This window comes from Ipomoea nil, unplaced genomic scaffold (assembly GCF_001879475.1).
Source record: "Ipomoea nil cultivar Tokyo-kokei standard unplaced genomic scaffold, Asagao_1.1 scaffold2403, whole genome shotgun sequence".
NCBI lineage: Eukaryota > Viridiplantae > Streptophyta > Magnoliopsida > Solanales > Convolvulaceae > Ipomoea > Ipomoea nil.
This window is the reverse complement of record NW_017618831.1, coordinates 533,815-546,994: the sequence shown is the minus strand read 5'-3', so window position 1 is coordinate 546,994 and position 13,180 is coordinate 533,815. Positions and strand designations below refer to the sequence as shown.

The following is a 13,180-nucleotide window of genomic DNA, read 5'->3' as shown; positions in this document are numbered from 1 at the left end:
CGACAAGATTATAGAAAGATAAGTCACGATGACTTATCAACGGTCTTCTAGCTAGCTAGGTGAGAGGACCTGATGCCACAAGCAACACTCCATATTGAGTGAAATTCTTATGTACACTACATCTACCAAAACTCGATCATGAGCCTAGCTTAGCTTCATCCTGAATCTACCACCCAAGTATGTACCAACTGAGGTACGGTGCGGATATATTATATCAATTCTTCTTTTTTCAATTAAAAAGTTCGTTTGTGCCTCAAAACTAAGCGCTCTTGATGCACCTCCTTCATTTAGGTTTCCAGGCTTAATTTCTCTTTTCTTCTCCCAAAAAGTTAAATTTCCAACCCCAAGGACCCGACAGAGTATTTGGGAGAATGTAAATCACGGATTCACGGTGACTCAATAACTAAATAAACATGACCAAATGTCGGTGCCCACAAGGAATTTTCCCACTTTAGACATAATCTCCACACTGCTGCTGTCAAGATTCAAACCTTGATTTCTTCTCTCAAATACTGCCTCCTGAACCAGTGAGCTAAGCTCGTACGAACTTAAATTCTGTTTTCTTGATTTGACACTTGACAGAGTATAAATAGGCCGGGTCATGTAAATCAAAATGATTGCTTAGCTATGCTTTATTATTGTATTATTGATCATCACCATTAATTTGGTCATCTGTTCTATCTTTCACTTTTGAGTTTTGAGGTGCATAATTATGTACTCTCTGGACTCCAATTGGGGTGGGGCAATGGTATAGTTTGGTGTTTTGTTGAATGTGACTCAATCATGGTGGTACTCAATCAGTGTCATCACTCATTATTAAGGGTTCTTTCACTTTGATCCTTGAAGGGTTTTAATCATAGTTCAAAATCTCGCCGAGTTATTTATATTATATTGTTGGGTTTTGGACTCAATCTTGTTGTTTAAGAAAGTAACAAGTGTTTTAATATGATGGTATATATCTAACTATCGAATAACAATGACAATCTAAAATATGAATTAAAAAGAAAATTGATGTACTACATTGTAACGTAGTATTCAACAAAAATAAAATAAAATATGAATAAAGGTCAAATAGGCCATCGAATAGCACATGATAATACAATTAGGTCACTACATCTAAAAAATCAACAATTAGATCCTTAAACTAACTAATTTCAAACAATTCTTCCAATTTAAAAGTTTTCAACAGGTCATCATCTCAAATGGATTATTTTAAATTAAAAAAGTGTCCTATTTTTTTAAAAATAATATATATATATATATATATATATATATATATATATATATATATATATATATATATATATATTAAAAATAATTAATTTGGAAAGATACCTGTTGGAAACCTAGCTTTAAATTGTGAAGAATTGTTTGAAATTTGTTAGTTTAAAGATTCAATTGTTAATTTTTTAGATTCAGTGACTTAATTGAATTATCGTGATGTATAGTTCCATGACCTATTTGACCCTTATTATTTAAAAAAAAAATAGTAATCAAATATAGGACATAACATGCCTTAAAACACCGTTTTACAGATCTTAATCCGTGAGACTTTCTCCCCTAATGCTAATTACTAAACTCTCCCTCGACAAATAGGACATGTTCTGCTCCTCCGCAGCCATTTGGCAATGCATTCATTGTGGAATTTATGCAAACACATCGCCAGTTGAGTGATCACCTCCTCTCCCTCAAAATCCTCCAAACACACATTGCAACATTCACCGCTCCGATCGCCGCCGCCGCCGTTGAAAACTATATTGCCGAGAATCACTTCCGCCGCCGCCGGCGGTGGCGGTCGGGTTTCCAATTCCACCGACATGTATAGCCCGCAACGCCGACCACGCAGGCAATTGTAAGCACTATTCCCCATATGGTGAGCGATTTCCCGGGCCACCTGAGGATCCAGACCGAAGAATGCTTCGAGTTTGCCGGAGAAGAAACGGATAGATCTGTCCAAGGACGGCAGTTCGTAGTGAGGATCGAAGATGAATTCGACGGTGTTGTCGTGCACGGTGGCGTCGACGGCCGAATCGGACGGCGTCGCCGTGGCTCCGGTAATCAATCGGATACTCAGATCGCCTTCTCTTGGGTTCGGCAACGAGCGGCAATGCATGGTTAATCCTACCATTATTATTAATTCTCTTTCTGCGTGCGTCGAGAAAATTTCAGAAACTGAGAAGATTTCAGATAGAGAGATGGAGGGTAGGGTTTTGACTGATTAAAATTTATAAAGATATTATGGCTTTGTTTTCTAATCTTCATGGGAGTAGGAAAGAATGAAAGATAATCCTAATTAAGAAGACTTGGGTTCAAGATCATTAAACATGGATGTTTGAGAGAACACATGATAAAAGGCATTTTCGTAATTAGGATGGCACAAATTAAAACAAATTTACTATTGTAATTATAAACAGAGTTTATTTATTTAATTTTTGTCATATATTTATAAGTGATAGTCTATCTGTAGTTATTTTTATTCAAAACATTCTTATTTGGTCATATTATTATTATAGCATGACTATAAAAAAAAAAAAACAATTTAAATGTCATGCATTTTGGTCTAATACTATAAATTTATCATAGAATTAGGTAAATAGAAAAAATATATAAAACTTGTGATAGGAAGAAAAAAAAATCTAATTAAACAAATTTTAAATTTAATTGGGAGTAAAGTAAGAAATAAAAAAATGTAGGTTATTCTATGAATATGTCGTGTATGTTTGGCAAACTTAGCTAAAAAGGTATGTGAAAGCAAAAAAGTAGCTGAAAACTGAAAAACTATAAGCTAAAAGCTAAAAACTGTTATACTACCTGATTATGTTAAAAATGTTTGGTAAAATTAGCGTTTTGATAAGCTAATAAATGTAAAAAGACTAAAAATGACATCATCGTCAAATTTAAATAGTTTTAAATTTAAATAGATTTGTTTACATATTAAAATTTAACATTTTGAAATGAAACTATTACCATAATCATGATCTAGCATCCTATAATGAAGTTTGAATATTGTTGCGAATTTCCTTCATCTCAATAGAGGTCTCAGTTAAATTTTCGTCTTTGATATAAATATTACTACTTGAATAAAAATTTAGGAGAAAGAAAATGCCAAAATAGTTTTAATTAAGAATAAATGATGTCATTTATTTAAAATACTAAGAATAAAAGATGGGAAAAAAGTTCTATGGAGCTATTAGCTTATTTTTCAAACGATTTCAAAATATAGACTGTTATTTTAAGCTACTAACTTATTTTAAAAATATTACCAAACATAGCTAATAACTTATAGCTTATTAGTAACTTAAAATAAGTTATAAGTTCTTAAATAAGTTTTGTCAAATAAAACCATAATCTAATACTATGAGGGCCGTGGAATAGCTATCCCCTTGTAATGAGAATAATTCATTCTCGGGACACAAAAAAAAAAAAAAAAAAAAAAACATTAATAAATAAAGGAAAAGGTCTATTTTCAAAAATTTCATTCCATTGCAAATTAAACGTATTGTTAAGTCAATAACTTTGTGGTCTAGGAGGTCCTGGATTTGAACTTCAGTGGACAGTGTTACTAAGGCTCAAACTCATGACCTCCCATTTAAAAAATTTAATTCATGTCACTAGACACAAAGTGAATTGTAGCAATATATATTTATTGAAGTAAATACCATCAAAGGTCCTTCGACTTTGGTGGCACTGCCACTTTTAGTCCTCAATTTTTAAATCAACCACTTTTAGTCCTCTTACTTTTTGTTTCTAGCCATCTATGATCCTTCTGATATACTTGGTCATCTAATGCCGTTTTCTCAAGGGTAATTCAGTCCTTTCATAATTAATTTATTAATTATTATATTTAATTTCTTCAACAGAATAGTCAAACAATGGTTTCTCCATGAACGTGTACAAAACCAGCTCGTGAATCCATATATGCATTCATAATTCGTCACCGCTTTTATTGGGGAAACCATTGTTTGACTATTCTGATGAGGAAATTAAACATAATGATTAATAAATTAATTATGAAAGGACCAAATTACCCTTGGGAAAACGGCATTAGAATGATTAGATGGCCAAGTTGAATAGAAGGACCATAGATGGGTAGAAACAAAAAGTAAGAGGATTAAAAGTGGTTGATTTAAAAGTTGAGGACTAAAAGTGGCAGTGCCACCAAAGTCGAAGGACCTCTGCTGGTATTTACTCATATTTATTGATATGCAATTTTAATTTGTATAAATAAAACTTTTTTTGATGTAAACTCTTTTAGTTACTTTTGTCCAAAAAACTTATACTCCGTATTTAAATAAATTTTGCATGGCGCTAAATTGTCGCAAAATGTTGGTTTTGTAGCAGTTCATTCAGCAAAATCACAGTCATAAATAATTGTCCGTACACAATATGGCCGGCGACGCTCACCGGCGGTGGCCAGCAAACTCCGACGGGATTCGAACTGGCACAAGGCGCGTCGAATTCCTTCGACATAGCCGCTCAGTGGAGCGGCCGTATTTGGGCGAGAACTCTGTGCTCCGCCGATCAAACCGGTAAATTCTCTCGCGAGACCGGCGATTTCGGTTCGGGTCAGTCTATTAAAAGTTCTGTTTAATATTGTGATTGATAGTATACTTGGCGTTTTCTCTGTAGTTAATAGCATTGGTGTTTCCCCCTCGGTATGTTATAGTATAAACATTAGTATGTATTTGCCTAACAAGCCACAGGATTTGGTTCCTTTCAAGGGAACAAAATTGTAAACCTATCTGTACTGGAACTGTTGCTATTGTAAATCTGTACAGCTGAGCAGCCATGAAACTCCATGGATTTTTCCCTATTTTATTGTAACTCTGTATATCCTGCAGTTATTGTGAGTGTGTGTTTTTTGCTTTCATGATGCCAAAGCAGTCCAAAAGTTTTCTGTGCATTGACTTGTGGGGGTGCCAATTGTATGTGACCATCTCCAATCCATGCCTCCTGCTCGTCTCATTTGTGCCAACTGTAATGAGGTAATGATGTTAGTGATCTTTTATTCTTGTCCAAGAGTGTGACACTGTGAGTCTCCAGTGTTGAAAATTGAAATTATGTTTGTATCTCATATGGTTGGTTTACTTTTAGGAACTGCAATTGGGTGACAAGGGAAACCCGCAGCCACTACCCAATGGTATGCATTGGGTAAACCCTGCCTTGTGATCCTAGCCGGCAAAGGACCACAAAGAGGTAAACCAGTCTAGGTGCATAAATTTCACCTTGTGACTCTAGTGGCAAAGGACCACAAGGAGATAAACCAACCTAGGTTGCTCATAGTTGATCGACTAAACCAAGAACGCTAATAGGCCACTCCCGCTGGGAGTCGAACTTGTAACCTTGTGGTTTTCAAGTCAACTGCTTGACCAACTTGGCTGAGGTTGCACTCATTATTTCTGCTATTTGTTTGAATTGATAGTGGTGCAGGTGCATAAAGTCTTGCAGTGAGAAGAATAACTGGAGTTCTGCAGGCAGTTTAGAGGGAGTTTTCAGATAGTTTGTGGTTACTTACTCTGCCATCTCTCAGTTCAAATATGACTGAATCTTCAGTAAAAGCAATTGGTCTTGTAGATGAAACCTGCTTATGAATCAACATGAAGTTACAACAATTTTGGAGTTATTGTAATAGCTGATCAAAAAACTAAAAGAGTCTAACCTTTGTGTCACAATGTTTGTTGGAAGGATGCAGGTTTTCTTCAAACTCTGGTGTTCTGGCAGCAAAATCTTCATTCCTACAAGTTCCTTTCTGTTTTGACTTATCTGCAGCCTTTTCTTCAGGTATGTATGGGAAGCCACAGTCCCTCCACTGCCATGTGCCTTGATCAAGGAGCCTAAGGTACACTCTTCCATTTGAACCTATTAAAAACAGCTGAGAATCTCGAAAGCATGGCCCGGGGGAGCCAACCAAAGTTACGCTTTGGTCTGGGGTTCCATGTTCCACCCAATTCCAGCCATCCAATGAATTCCAATTGTATTCCACTAGTCCTCCATCCTCTGAGAGCATGAAAAGAGAACCCTTCGACGAGAGAGGTGATGGCCTCATTGCGGTTCCAGGCACTTTTGAGAGAACCAAGTGTTGGGACTGTAAGTGTTCATGCCACAGTTCAGTAACTTTGTTGTATTGATATAGGCGCCCGTTACTTCCAATGACAAACACTATGTTCTCTCTGAAGATTTCCCGGTCTACTATGCTTGCAATCTTTGTGTTTGGTGGATTCCTGCAATCTTTCCATTTGAACTTTCTCAATGCAACCTGCACAACAACTTACACTAGTTAGCACTCTATGCATTACTTACTATTCAAGAACAAGTAGGAACTCGTTTACTGTGAAATGATCAACAGGGATGTTAGCAAAAATAGTTGTTCTTAGTATTAATGTTTGTCTGGTTTTCTATTCTCCTGACTTACAAACCAGATAACTGAATCTACTATTTATGCTACTTACTCTGAACTGTAGTAACCTTCCAGCTTTGCTGACGAAGAAGAGTGCATCTTCGAGTGTAGCCCTCGGAGCTCTCCCGGACAGGCCATCCCATGGAGGGCCACTGGTTACCTGGCTTCCTCCTCTCATGACAGTACAATCAATCCATGCAAGTTCACTGTTGGTTCTCTCTCTGATAAGTAAACTTCCTTGCTCATCTACCAAAAACAAGCTTCCATTATAGCTTCCAACGGCACCTTTCATAGCTGTAGATTGATCATGACTCAGCCAGAACCACACATTTTCAGCATTCAGATACTCGAATGTCATGCCATCTTCTGTGATGAGGAAGAAGGATTTGCCTTCGTGCATCACACGAAGCCGGAAATTTTTGTTGATCCAGTCATCTGGGATATCGTAATCTTCCAGAGGAGTGGCACTGCTAGTGCCTGATGTGATGATTGGTAAATAGTTTTGCTGTGATTTACTACCTTTTCTCCTCCTAGTTGTTGGTGTTCTATTATCTGCTTCACTAGTGTCATCTCTTATTCCTGAAATGCAGTTTGAGGGTCCGTTTTCTTCAGTGCAATACTCGGCATTCCATCCTTCAGTCTCGGGAGCATCTAGTACAGACCACACGTATTTCGGTGATACTTTTCTTTTAGTGTTAACCTGGTAGTTTGGGCCAATATTTTCGCCACCAATGCCCGAGAAATGGAGCTCCCCCAGCCTACCATCATCTAGTGGGAAAATCATTCTGCCAGGTTGCAATTGTACTCCTACAATACCTCTTGCTGCTTTGGCATCTGAGGGATGCATATGATTTACCCAATTGTCTGGATTTTCATTCTCTTTAGATGTGCCTGTCTTCATACCAAATATTTTAATTTCAGCATATATTAACTTTGTAAGACAGAAACATATCAGTTTATAAGGTCATGGGTTAGACTAGCTAATTGACTGGATTCAGTCTTTTAGTGTGGTTTGGCCCATGTGTATTATAGCTCAATTGAGTAACCTTAGTCCAATCTTAGATTATAACAAACCTCATTTTTGTTCTGAATACAGGTGAAGAAATTTTCTAATTTCCTTCAAATATAAAAGATGTACCTGAATGAGTCGGAAGGCGATATTCCAAAACATTTCCAGTTGCAGTTGTGAGAAACAGTGAATATGCATTTTCATTTTGATTTTCCTGACCAACACATGTGATGGATGTTAGAGAAAGATCCCTTGGACTTCCATGGTAAATCCATTTCCATTTCCTTTGCTGTAACCTTCTCTCTGTCAAGTTCCCACCCTTCAAGCATTTGCATTTCAAATTGGTTAAAAAGTATTCTCTTTGCCGTAGCTATGTTATTGAGATGCACGGCATTGGAAATGGATCGAGTCCAAAGAAATCAAAAGTACCTTACTCAAGAGAAATAGAGATGAAGATTGAGCTCCATTCAGTCCATGTAAAGTGCAGCCTGTGGAGGGTCTCAACAAGGTGTCTTGTGTGGAAGCTTCTTTGTGTATGTGTTTCTTCCACGATGGCTTCGAGTTTTGATCGAACTCATAAAGATCACCGGTTGCGCTGCAGGACAACACCAGGTCCAAGTTCAGACACGAAAGGAAAAATTCAGCTGTGGATTGCACATTGAAGCATGTGCTCCATCTCAACTAAAAGCCTAAGCTAATAGTTGGATTGCAAATTAATGGTTATATGCTCAACAAAGACAGTTCACCTAATAGTGAAAACTACTTCAGGTCTAAATGCAGCAGCATCAGCAATAGCTGCAACATCTGCACCAGCCGGTCTGCCATGATTCTTCCACCTAAACGAACGTCCAAGTAAGAATCAGTCCTTTTCATTTATTTGAAATGTATTATTACATCAATCAAGGTTGAAAAAATCGCTAGGCGCCCTCTAGGTGCCTGGGGACCGTCTAGGGCGCCTAGGTGGCCGACCGCCTAGCGCCTAGGGGCCGATTAATCGACGCCTAGGCCTGATTTTTGCAACACTGACATCAATATGTGCCAATAAAACTGAGCTTGATGCATAAGTGCAGGTGGAAGGGTCTTGTAGTTTACAATTTTTTACCTTGGAGGATTAACCTCAGTAAGTTCTATTAATGATCCATTCTTGGTGCAGAAATATATTCTCCTGATTGTGGGTGATGGGGAGCAAAATGAAGGCCTTGTTAGCTGACAAGTTTCTGCAGTTGCATAATTCATGTGTTTTTCCACCAGATAAATTTTATTGACAACAGAAAGAAGAGCACAAACTCAAAGTGCTTTTACTCACTTCCTCTCAGGTGAGACAACTCCTGAAACTAGTTGGGTTGCAGAACAAGGCTCTTTTTCCTTAATCATTTTACAGTTAGGTGAAAAATCAATCCAAGCGGGCTGCCCGTTTTCATCCAATTGCATCTGATGAAAACCGAGAAATTATGCTATTCAATATTGTTTCAGAGATTCAATCAAGTTATGTATGGTAGGTAGTATGGTGAATTGGTGATACACATACCTGATACAAAACTGCAGCCTCTGATAGAGCAAGAATGGTCTGATTGACAATGAAGACCGAAACTGCATAGCCTGCAGAGACTGGCAATTCATGGGGTGCTATCACCCACTGCAATCCATTCCAGAACCTCTCATAGATTGATCCACTCTCACCAGTCACCCATACCGACGACTCGGACATTTTCCTCAAAGAAACTCTCTTTCTGAGAGGCAGTAATGGCTCAGGAGTCTCCTCTGGCCCATCTTTCTTCTTCTTCGGCTCCCCCTCTATTCTGTTGACTTGTGTGCACTGATTGTTGACACAGGAAACAAGATCATAAGGCAGTTCCACTTCTACCCAACTCTTCGATTCCTCTTAAAACTCCCAAAACCTGTTGGTTTTCTGCTCGAATTGTCGATCGGCTTGCCTCACATACTCATGCACCAGCCAAGATTCAGAACCAGAACCAGAAATAGAAACTATCAGATGCCCCGGAGAAAGAATGATGGAGATGATGAAGAACAAGGGGAAGAACTTGAACATAGTTTTTGGAGAAGCAGGCAATAGGACAGACCATGCAGACATCATACATAGGACTAAGATTGGCTGATATAGTACTGGACATCATGCTTGGTCTCTGTACCTGATGGAGCCATATGGGCCACAGCAGAAAAGACTTCACTGCAGCCCCTCAAAGGACATCAGGTACCATTTTTTTTTTTTGTTTTGGCAATACAACATAGATTCAGTCTTGGCAGGGGTTTGGGGGCAAGGGAGTGGGGTAATTAAGAAGCTAAGAAATTGTGGGGAGAATTTGGGGGTTTGGACAGATGCTCAGAGGGTCCCAAGATTTTCCATATGTGCATGTTATAACTACATCTGCAACTACAACCATTGACTTTTTCTCAGCTCCTTCATGGTAATTGTGACAGCTCAGTAAAATTCTTGATGGGGGTAGTTCAACTCTTTTTTTTTTTTTTTTTTTTTTGGATACATTTAATTTCCCAGCTTACGCTAGAGGAGGTAAATCCCCGGGTTTTCATCACCTTTGATCAGTCAAGATCCCCACTAAGAAAGATTTGAACCCTCACACGCTATTGGAGTAAACATTTAAGGTGATCGGTCGAGCTAACTGAGTTAGCCATAGGACAGTTTAACTCATTTTTTGTAGGCCTGTAAACTGCTTATAATGTGCTGGTAGGTTTTCTTACCTACCAGATATGACTTCTAATTAATGCCTATTTATATATATGTTTAAACTCTTTTCATGTCTTTAATAGTTTAATATCGATTTGATGCTTTGGTTTACTTTTTAAAATTTGTTATGTCTAGAAAACGAAAATAATTTGAATTTGGCCAATTATGTATAGTTAAATGCGTAAAAATATCAGTGAAATTAATTTTTTTAAAAATAATATAAGTTTAATTTGCTCTTTTTATTCTAAGTGGTTTCATGTTCTTTGACAGACAATAAGTAAATTTCTATTGCTTGCCGTATTTTAGGGTTCTTATTGACTTTAGCCATAGGCTATTGTAATCCCTCTACATATAAACTAAAAAATTTTCATACAGTGAAAGTTAATTATAGAAAGAGAAAATGACAATTTTAGTTTGTAAATGGCTATATCAATACCTTGAGCAATATCATTGGTTTCTTATGTGATTTTTTTTGTCGAATTTTTTCATTGCCGGAGGAAAGAGGAGAGAGTGTAAGGTTCTACAAATGGAGTTTTTGGGCTTTGTTTTTGAGATTTTTTTTATATGGATAAATGGAGTTGTTATACCATAGACCAGGATTTATCTTGCAAGGTGGAGACGAGTTCAAAATGCACAATTTACATACTTGATATTCACAATTTACTTTTTAAAAATTGTGTAAATTGTATAATTTGGACTCGGATTCAAGGAATAATAATTTATCCTGGGGTTATAAAAAACATGAATACCTCGTGGTAGGTTATCAACATATTTTGAATATATATAAAAAGCTACGCTTGAGGATGTGAATATATTCTATATATCAACTTGTGATTGTTTTCAACCTTAGAACTGAATATTTATTTTTGGTTGGTGACGATGGATTTGGTTGTCATTTATTATGAGGATTATTTGGACAAAAGGGTAATTATCAGGTGAGGTAGATGTGACTAATTTTATATTTTTATGTGTATGCAAGTCATTAGAAAGAAAATAGTGAGATTTTCATTTATTTTTTTAAAATTTTATATTGAGATGTGGCTGTTGAAATTTGACATAAAAGATATTTTATTATTGTTTTGAGCAAGTGCATGATGCATCAAGAATCCATTATCCTCCATGCTTATACATGCACAGTGAATCCTTTCTTTATCAAAGCAGCCATAGCTTTGTCTCTTGGCAATTCTAAAGTTTCTATTCCCCTATCATGGTGCCTTTTTAAGAATTCCTAAAGTTGCTTTTTCTCCTTTTTGTTGTTGTTGAGTGATGATGGACTTGCATCTATTACTTAATGATAAATCTTATTTTTATGTAATAGTTCACGAATTACAGATGAGAGACAAATTGTATTAGGGAGATTTTGTGTGACAGATTCGACTAATAATGTATTAAGGTGTTATTAAGAATTGAACTCATTTTGAAAATCATTTTTCATCCACTTAGACACATCTTTCGGGGTTATTTGTGTGTCTATTTATTTGAAGTAGTTGGTAAATGGGTTGCTAACATAACGGGTTGCTAACATAACTGCAAGTTTAGGGATTTAGATCGTGATGGGGTACTAAATATTGCAAAAAAAAAAAAATGTAAATAAGTCAATTTACAAAAACAACATTTTTTTTTTTATATTATAAGGAAAAGGGATACCCAAACTACTGAACACTTCCAATGAAGCTCGAACCAATCACCTCCCATTTAAGGGAGCAATCGAATACCATTGGACCATAAGGTACTTGGTAAACAACGTTTTTCTTCCTAGTAAGTTTTAATTGAATTTAGTTTATTACACAAAGGAAGAGGCTAGTATAGGGAGTGCGAGATTTCCAAATTTTGTTTTTAGTTTATTTTTATAATGATATTTTTTCATATTTTTATATTATGTGAAATTCTCTAAAATGTTACGTTATCTTAACATATTTTTTAAACCAAACAGCCCCTAAGGATTAGTTGATCGGTAGGAGGGTTGTAATAAAATAATTTTAAAATTATTAATTAATTATAGTATAATAAAATAATCAAACAATATTATTTCTCTTAAATATTTCATTTACTATTAGTAGTGCTTACCCCCACCCCTACGCAAACCCCAAAAGAGAATTACGTTCCAATTGAAAAGATTGAGCTAAAAATATGAATTTTGATAAAACGATATAGGGCCCATATGTGAATACAAACAATTTGGTAGATCACATATAACCACATTACGTGATTAAGTGGGTGGAATATAGTTATTGTATATAAATATTACAGATTTAATTATTATTAATACTTTCTTGGTTAATTTAATCATAGGTCTTTTCGGTGCTATTAGTGACGTTTAGTGTTGTTGGTTTGTTTTAGCGTGATAAGTTTCATCTTTTTGAATGACAATAAAAATTTGTGTGCATAAGATAAACCTCTGACTTGTGACCTTAGTTAGTAAAGCATTGTTGCTTTCGTTATAAATCAAACTTATAATTTTGTAATTACCAATTTAATATACTTTGGTTGACCTACATATATTTTGTTTGATAAAAAAAATTAGGGAGTGTAATAAATTTGGTATCAAATAAAATAAAGTAAGAGATCCGTGGAATCTTGGTATCGGTCACGTCCGTTCACTAATGGAATCTTAATATCTTATCTTTAAATTCTCCGTATTACATGTGGCCCCCCAATGTCTATATATGTATTCCGTGTTTCATGGGTTCTGAGATTCTTGCTTAGAAACCCCTATAATTTCTTATGATCTCTTTGGAATCCTTTTCAGGTTTGACAATTATACATCAGTCCCTACCATAGTACCATGGTTCATGTATCATTGCACCAACAATGGACTCGGTTTCACTTAAAATTTAGTCGCTATAATAATAATAATAATAATAATAATAATAATAATAATAATAATAAATGTGCACATAATACATTGGACTCAAAATATATACAGTAAACTGTAAACTAATGGTGTGTTGGTTATAGACTTTTGCGAGTTGTTATATGATTCACTTTGTAAGGTGGACTTGATTCTAAAATACATAATTTACATATTGAATATTTAGAATTTACATACACAGTGTATATATTAAATGTT

General features: G+C 35.9%; 2 protein-coding genes across 2 annotated transcripts; both read right to left on the bottom strand.

The window, feature by feature from the left end:
* Positions 1-1,573: 1,573 nt before the first annotated feature.
* LOC109152215 lies at positions 1,574-2,113 on the bottom strand. The gene has a single exon (XM_019299802.1). It carries the CDS (start codon positions 2,111-2,113, stop codon positions 1,574-1,576), a length of 540 nt encoding a protein of 179 aa, XP_019155347.1.
* A 2,534-nt stretch (positions 2,114-4,647) lies between these two features.
* Positions 4,648-9,743, bottom strand: LOC109152368. The gene is made up of 10 exons (XM_019300014.1): positions 8,935-9,743; positions 8,713-8,837; positions 8,509-8,571; positions 8,153-8,242; positions 7,836-8,001; positions 7,536-7,725; positions 6,450-7,288; positions 5,660-6,256; positions 5,516-5,581; positions 4,648-4,975 (listed from the first exon to the last, which is right to left on the bottom strand). The coding sequence occupies exons 1-10, from the start codon at positions 9,112-9,114 to the stop codon at positions 4,868-4,870; spliced, it is 2,424 nt and encodes an 807-aa protein (XP_019155559.1). The 5' UTR covers positions 9,115-9,743; the 3' UTR covers positions 4,648-4,867.
* Between the last annotated feature and the right edge of the window lie 3,437 nt (positions 9,744-13,180).

Bases quoted from the DNA above. Each gene is read 5' to 3' on its own strand.
- LOC109152215 (XM_019299802.1), bottom strand. From the start codon at position 2,113: ATGCATTGCCGCTCGTTGCCGAACCCAAGAGAAGGCGATCTGAGTATC.
- LOC109152368 (XM_019300014.1), bottom strand. From the start codon at position 9,114: ATGTCCGAGTCGTCGGTATGGGTGACTGGTGAGAGTGGATCAATCTAT. The intron at 8,243-8,508 runs GTAAAAAATTGT...ACGTTCGTTTAG, and splicing joins ACTGAGGTTAATCCTCCAAG to GTGGAAGAATCATGGCAGAC. The intron at 6,257-6,449 runs GTAAGTAGCATA...GTTGTTGTGCAG, and splicing joins GAAGGTTACTACAGTTCAGA to GTTGCATTGAGAAAGTTCAA.